The 6,829-nt window shown below is 42.0% G+C and overlaps 1 protein-coding gene across 1 annotated transcript in view; it reads left to right on the forward strand.

Annotated features, from left to right (window-relative positions):
• The window catches only part of ERCC6 (ERCC excision repair 6, chromatin remodeling factor), a 211,735-nt gene extending 207,711 nt beyond the window's left edge, over positions 1 to 4,024 (forward strand). Inside the window, exon 21 of the mRNA XM_029609617.1 lies at positions 2,617 to 4,024. Coding sequence (XP_029465477.1) covers positions 2,617 to 3,051 — 435 coding nt within the window. The 3' untranslated portion in view covers positions 3,052 to 4,024. The remainder of the gene's footprint in view (positions 1 to 2,616) is intronic.
• The last annotated feature ends 2,805 nt before the right edge of the window (positions 4,025 to 6,829 follow it).

Below are 6,829 nucleotides of genomic sequence, written 5' to 3' on the forward strand. Positions count from 1 at the left end.
TCCACTAGAAAGTGGAGGAGGTTTTCTGTGTGGTGTGAGCAGAAGGCCCTAGATCTGTTCCCCTGCCCCACACAAAAACTTCTTGATTACCTTCTACACCTATAGGAAGCTGGCTTTCCATAAGTTCAATTGGCGCGTACCACCATGGTTTAGATGATACACCCATCTCTGTACAGCCTATAGTTGTACGATTCTTGCGGGCCTCCTTCAGGTGAAGCCTTCCCTAAGGCCTCTGCTGTGTCTTGGTACCTCAACGTGTTGATAGTTCAGCTGATGAAAGCTCCTTTTCAGCCACTGCGCACCTGTGACCTGAAGTACCTGACCTCGAAGGTCATATTTTTGGTTGCGGTCACTTCAGCATGCAGGGTCAGCAAGCTCCAGGCCTTAGTGACTTATCCACTTTACACTAAGTTTTATCATGACAGGGTGGTCTTGCATATACACCATAAGTTCCTGCCTAAGTTGGTAATGGACTTCCATCTTCACCAGTCCATCATCCTGCCAATATTCTTTCCCAGGCCCTTCCCCCCCCCCCCCCCCCCCCCCCCAGGCAAACGAGCACTGCACAGTTTGGACTGCAAGCAAGCCTTAGCCTTCTATCTGGAGTGTACAGAAGCCCATAGAAAGTCCACCCAACTTTTTCTTTCTTTTGATATGAAAAGGTTGAGCATTGCCATTGCAAACAGTCACTATCTAGTTGGCTAGCAGATCACATCTCTTTCTGTTATGCCCAAGCAAGACTACATCTTGGGGGTCATGTCAAGTGTCATTCTGTCAGAGCCATGGCAGCATCGGTGGCCCATTGACAAGCAGTTCCTATGGAGGACATTTGCAAAGCTGCGACGTGGAGTGTTCTCCACACATTCACATCTCACTATTGTCTGGCTAGGGATGGCCAACGCAACAGTAGGTTCTGTCAGTCTGTCCTTTGGAATATGTTTGAAGTATAGAACTCAGCTCTCCCCGCCTTGGGCCCATTGTTTGTGCTTAGGCCTACTCCCACCTCTGTTACCAGCAGCACTTTTATTGTGCCTGTTGGCACCTGGTTGGGTGTCTGTTGGTCCTCTTTTTGTGTTGGAGAGTAGCCTATAGCTAGGGATTCACCCATGTGTGAGGACTTCCATCCTGCTTGTCCTCAGAGAAATCAGAGTTGCCTACTTCTAACAGGTGTTCTCCAAGGACAGCAGGATGTTAGTCCTCATGAAACCCACCCGCCACCCCACAGAATTGGGGTTCTCCTAATTTTCAGTTATATATTATTTTATGTTATGACTGGAGAGGGACCCTGCGTGAACTTGGCATGCTCAGTATGCCAAGTCAAAGTTCTAGAAACTTTGACATGTTTTCTCTGTTGGGGCTCCATCTGATGATGCCACCCATGTGTGATGACTAACATCCTGTTGTCCTCTGAGAACACCTGTTACAGGTAAGCAATTCTGCTTTCCAGTTAAAGATGCCAGATATTTAAACCTCAGGGTTTGTCTGTCACATTGCTTTGCTGCCTTCAGGTCAAGGTAATAGCTAAGGCTAGAGGGATGCAAGGCTGCAGAGAGAGAGGCATAACCATTAAGAAAAAGGCGGTGATGATGCCCCTATACTGGTCCTTGGTGAGGCCTCACCTGAAGTACTGTGGTCAGTTCTGGAGACCACATATTTAAAAGAATAGAGACAGAATGGAAGCAGTACTGAGAAAGATGACCAAAACAGCATTTATCTGCACCAGACAACTTAGGAGATGAGACTGAAGGACATAAATATGTACACCCTGGAGGAAAGGAGGGACAGGAGATGTATGATACAGACTTTTAAATACCTGAAGGGTACTAATTATACACAGGAATTGAATCTTTTCCAGTGGAAAGAAAGCTGTAGAATTAGGGGACATAACATGGAGCTCCAAGGGGATAGATGCAGACTAATATCAGGAAATATTTCTTCATGGAAAGGGTGGTGGATGCATGGAATGCCCTCCTGGAAAAGGTAGTGAAGACAATAATAATAATGGAATTCAAAAGTGAATGGGATTAACCCAGAGGATCCTTAATGGTTAAAGGATGGGAAAGAAGACAGGGTAACATGGTTTAACAGGGGTATCCTAAGTGGCAGTTATTACCCTTAACAGAACGCATGGGGGTAACCTGCATGGAGCGGCATTTACTACCCTTAGCAGAAGGCTTGGGGATAATCTGCATAGAGAAGCAGTTACTACCCTAGACAATTTGCTGGGCAGACTGGATGGACCACTTGGATCTTTTTCTGCAGTCACTTATTATGTTACTATGTCTAGCTAATTCAAAGGTTATCCAGACAAAGCCATTTGAATATGGATCTCTTAGAAAACTATGCAATTGTTTCTTCTGTTTTTGTGCATAGGAGTATAGTAGAAAGTTGACTTAGTTTTTAGTATCATGTCCTAGAAAGCTTTTGTACTGTTGTATTTTCTCTCACTGTATATACATTTGCAAGTTATTGATTCAACACTAGCATGAATTCAGCAAATTATTTTTCCAACCTTTCTTTACTCCCTATCTGTATTCTAGAACCGTATGGGTTTGAGAGGGTGGCTCTAGCATACTTCTTTCTTTAATAATGAAAGTCTGAATGTTTCTTTAACAGGATGCTGAAATAATAAATAAAAAGGAAGGCAGAAAGAAAAACAACTTCAGTGCGCATTTCAGTGGGAAAACGGATTTGGAAGAATCTTCATCTGCTGCTCTCTCATCCTCCTCCCTGCTAGCTAAAATAAGGACAAGAAATCACCTTCTCCGACAGAGGACTGACAACGAGGAAGGGGCAAGCACGCAGCAGACTGCCACTCTTCAGCCTGCTGCTACAGAGCATGATGAGCTGTTAGTAGACATTCGAAATTTTTTAGCGTTTCAGGCCCAAGTAGATGGGCAGGCCAGTACGCGAGAATTGCTACAAGAATTTAAACCCAAGTTGTCAGCTTCCCAGACATGCATATTCCGAGAACTCTTACGGAACCTTTGCACTTTCAACAGAGGTTTCAACGGAGAAGGCGTTTGGAGATTAAAGCCAGAGTTCCGCTGATGATGTGTTTCTAGTGGATTAATAGTTCAAAAAAAAAAAAAGTAGTATACTTTTTATTCCAATCCAGGTGAAAAAAAAGTTTAGATCCAGTAAATGTGTATTTAAGAGGTTGCCTCAGGCAAAATGATTATCTTTCGTCAGATTGAAAAAGAAGGGGGGGGGGGGAAGCTACCATCTGCCACATCATTTGAACATAATTTCAGACTTTTCTATTGTATTAACAATATTTTTAAAGAATGTAAATGGTTTCTTTGCTCAGGCTACTTCTCCCTGGACGAGGGCCTAGAGAGAACTACATCCTGCTTTTCTCAGGCACATGAGATCTTTTCAGGAGAAGGAAGAAACAAAAAACGCACAATGATAATTGTCAAGGATCTTGGTAATTCTCCCCTACCTGAGGAAACATACAAGGATATGTACTTATAGTGAAATTATGTAACCATTGTAGGTTTAATTTATGGAATTTACTATATGGCTTTGCTAAAACTAGCAAAGGAAATTCAGTTTTTCAAGCCATCTCAGGTTAAACATTTTCTGAGATCTGGAACTACAGTTTATGAACAAGGCTGGTACTCCAAGAGGATGAAATAGAAAACTTTGTTATTTAGTAGCTATTGAAAGATATTAATTGGAAACAGAATACAACAGTTTTATGTGCATACAAACAAAATACATGAGTATAAAAGAAAAATAAAATGTTTTTGGATTAGATAGGCAAATGACTGGCACTATATCCATCCATTTATATCTGTCGATCCCAAAACCATTCTTGGAAGCGAAGCCAAAGAACACAAACTATGGTAGTCTGTTCAATTAAATCTAAAGACAATTCTAGAAGAGGGAGAGGGAATTTTTGAGGAACAGAGTTTAAAAAAAAATGTGAATGAAATATACTTGTAAACATTTAATAACTATTTGCAACAAGAAATGCAGAATTTGTCAGCTTTTAATAAAAACTAATCTTTTTACATTATTGGACATTATGTTCATGCATATTCTCAGGGTACCAGAATCACGGAGAGATCCTGTAACCACCATCATTCCTCAAAATAGCAATTTTTCTGTTTTCTGTCTCTTATGCTTCCTTTGTTGGTCCTATTCCGAGGTTTATTATTGTTTTCTGGCGCTGCTGTTTTATAGAGGAATTTTTACAGTGGGGGAAAAGCATTAAATATTTATTTTGAAAACCTAAATTCTATTTACCTTCATGTAGTTTTTTACCACATACACCAATTACCAGTGTTAATTTGGATTTATTTTGCAACTAAATGGATGTGAGCACTATAAATTTGTATAACTGAATGGATAAAAACATGTAAGGTGGTACAGATTAAGTGAAGTTGCCTTAATAGAAAAATTCCTGATGTTTACTGAGCAGATATACTTTCATTCTTAAGCTATTTTTTCTTGAATGATATTCATTCCTGATTTGGGTTGGAGATTGGAATATCAGAATTATCTGGAAGGATCAGAAGTCATACAGGGAGTTCAATATTCCTTAAACCAGTCAGCGGACAAACTATCCATGATTAAAGTTATTGAACTACCTGTTCCCAGATAACTTTAAATCTAACCCAATATCTTTTGAATATCACTGGTTAGTTTTAAAGTTATTAAGCCTCATGTGCTGGATAACTTTAGACTTAACCAGCTAGATTCAAAAGAATCTTTTTTTTTTTATATATATATACCTGCTGCTCAACTTATCCAGCTAGATTCAAAAGAATTCAAAAGATTCAAAATAATCTAGCTGGATAAGTTGAGCAGCAGGTATATAAAAAAAAAAAGTTTGTGGGTCTAATAGCCCTATCACTTACCCCCCCACCCGAGCTCAAAATTCAAAGTCAAGCCTGCAGTCTCTCTCCCCACTATCCCCCAAACCCTCAGACTTATTTATTGATTTATTTTATTTATTTATATGATCTGGTGCGGCCTCTACCCACTCCCCCTCTGCACTTCCTGGTCCTTCTGAATTCAATTAAAATTTGCCTTCATGGGTACACATCCCACCCCTAAACCCTCCTGATAGTTTTCAACAACTTCTTCAGGCTGGATCATAGTAGCAGCCTGCCGCAACTCGGGCCTGGTGCTTTTAGCATTACTGGGTAAGCCACTCTGTAAGAGTAAGCTAACGGCCCAATTTTAAATGGGCTGCGCACGCAAAAAACAGGGGTTACGCTCATAGCCAGGCCTTGTGCGCAACCCCTGTTACGCGCACAAGAGCCGGACCTCGGCAAAGGGGCAGTCCAGCGGCAGGGCTGGAGGCGCACCTGTACAGCGGCCATTTGCTGCTGTGCCGGGGGATCGCACACCAGCAGGGTGCCAGCGTGCGTAACCTGCTGTTGCTCCTTTGGAGGAGCAAGAGATAATTTTAAAAAATTGGGGGTACCTAGGATAGGGATAGGGGGGCGGGTAGGAGAGGGGAAGGGAGGGTTAGGCTAGGGGGTAGGGAATTTCCCTCCCAGTCCACTCCTTAATTGGAGCGGACTGGGAGGAAACTGGGGGAGCCCCGATCTCATCGCCACACGAATTAGCTAATTTCTACCCCCTCTTGCGCGTGCCACCCAGGATTTTATAACATGTACGAGCCAGCGCACGCATGTTATAAAATCACACATCCATGTGTGTGTGCCGGGTAGCGCGCGCATTTTTTTAAAAATCTACCCCAAGTGTTGTAGTTTACAGTTGCAGTGTTGCTCCCCTAACAATGCTGGAATTGCTGAGCCCAGGTCATGGTAGGCTGCTACCGTAATATGGGGTGAACTTGAAGCTTAAAGATATTGGGAGGGATGAAGGGTGGCCTTGGAAGGCAAATTTTAGTTCTCTGTAGACAGGACCAGGGAGGGGGAGGCCAGCACTGGATCATATAAATAAATAAGTCAATATAAATCAATAAATGTTAGAGGATTTTTTTTTGTGGGGGTGGGAGGGGTGCACTGCAGCTTTGGCCCTGGATTTTGAGCTTGAGTGGAAGAGAGGTACATTTTAGGACCACTATGCCAGTGATCTTTTTAATGGCGCTAACCTTTAAAAAGGAGAGAGAGCAGCTTTGAAACTAGAACAAAGGGGAAAGCCGACAGTCGCTCTGCAGCGCATGGTTCGGAGAGAGGTATCTTCAAAGGATACTAATGATGCATTAGAATTAGGGCATCCTGACAGTGAGATTCCAATAACTAAAAACTCACCTGAGCTAAAAAAGTCTAACTTATCCCTATCAATTAAAAAGCAGAATGAAAATATAAACAAAAATCAAACTTTGAAATGTTTGTATGCTAATGCCAGAAGTCTAAGAAGTAAGATGGGAGAATTAGAATGTATAGCAGTGAATGATGACATAGACTTAATTGGCATCTCAGAGACATGGTGGAAGGAGGACAACCAATGGGACAGTACTATACCAGGGTACAAATTATATCGCAAAGACAGAGAGGAGCACCCTTGAGGCGGTGTGGCGCTTTATGTCCGGGATGGCATAGAGTCCAACAGGATAAACATCCTGTATGAGACTAAATGCACAATTGAATCTTTATGGGTAAAAATCCCTTGAGTGTCGGGGAAGACTATAGTGATAGGAGTATACTACCGTCCACCTGGTGAAGATGGTGAGACGGACAGTGAAATGCTAAGAGAAATTATGGAAGCTAACCAAATTGGTAGTGCAGTAATAATGGGAGACTTCAATTACCCCAATATTGACTGGGTAAATGTATCATCGGGACACGCTAGAGAGAGAAAGTTCCTGGATGGAATAAATGATAGCTTTATGGAGAAATTGGTT

Source organism: Rhinatrema bivittatum, chromosome 7 (genome assembly GCF_901001135.1).
Source record: "Rhinatrema bivittatum chromosome 7, aRhiBiv1.1, whole genome shotgun sequence".
Lineage (NCBI taxonomy): Eukaryota > Metazoa > Chordata > Amphibia > Gymnophiona > Rhinatrematidae > Rhinatrema > Rhinatrema bivittatum.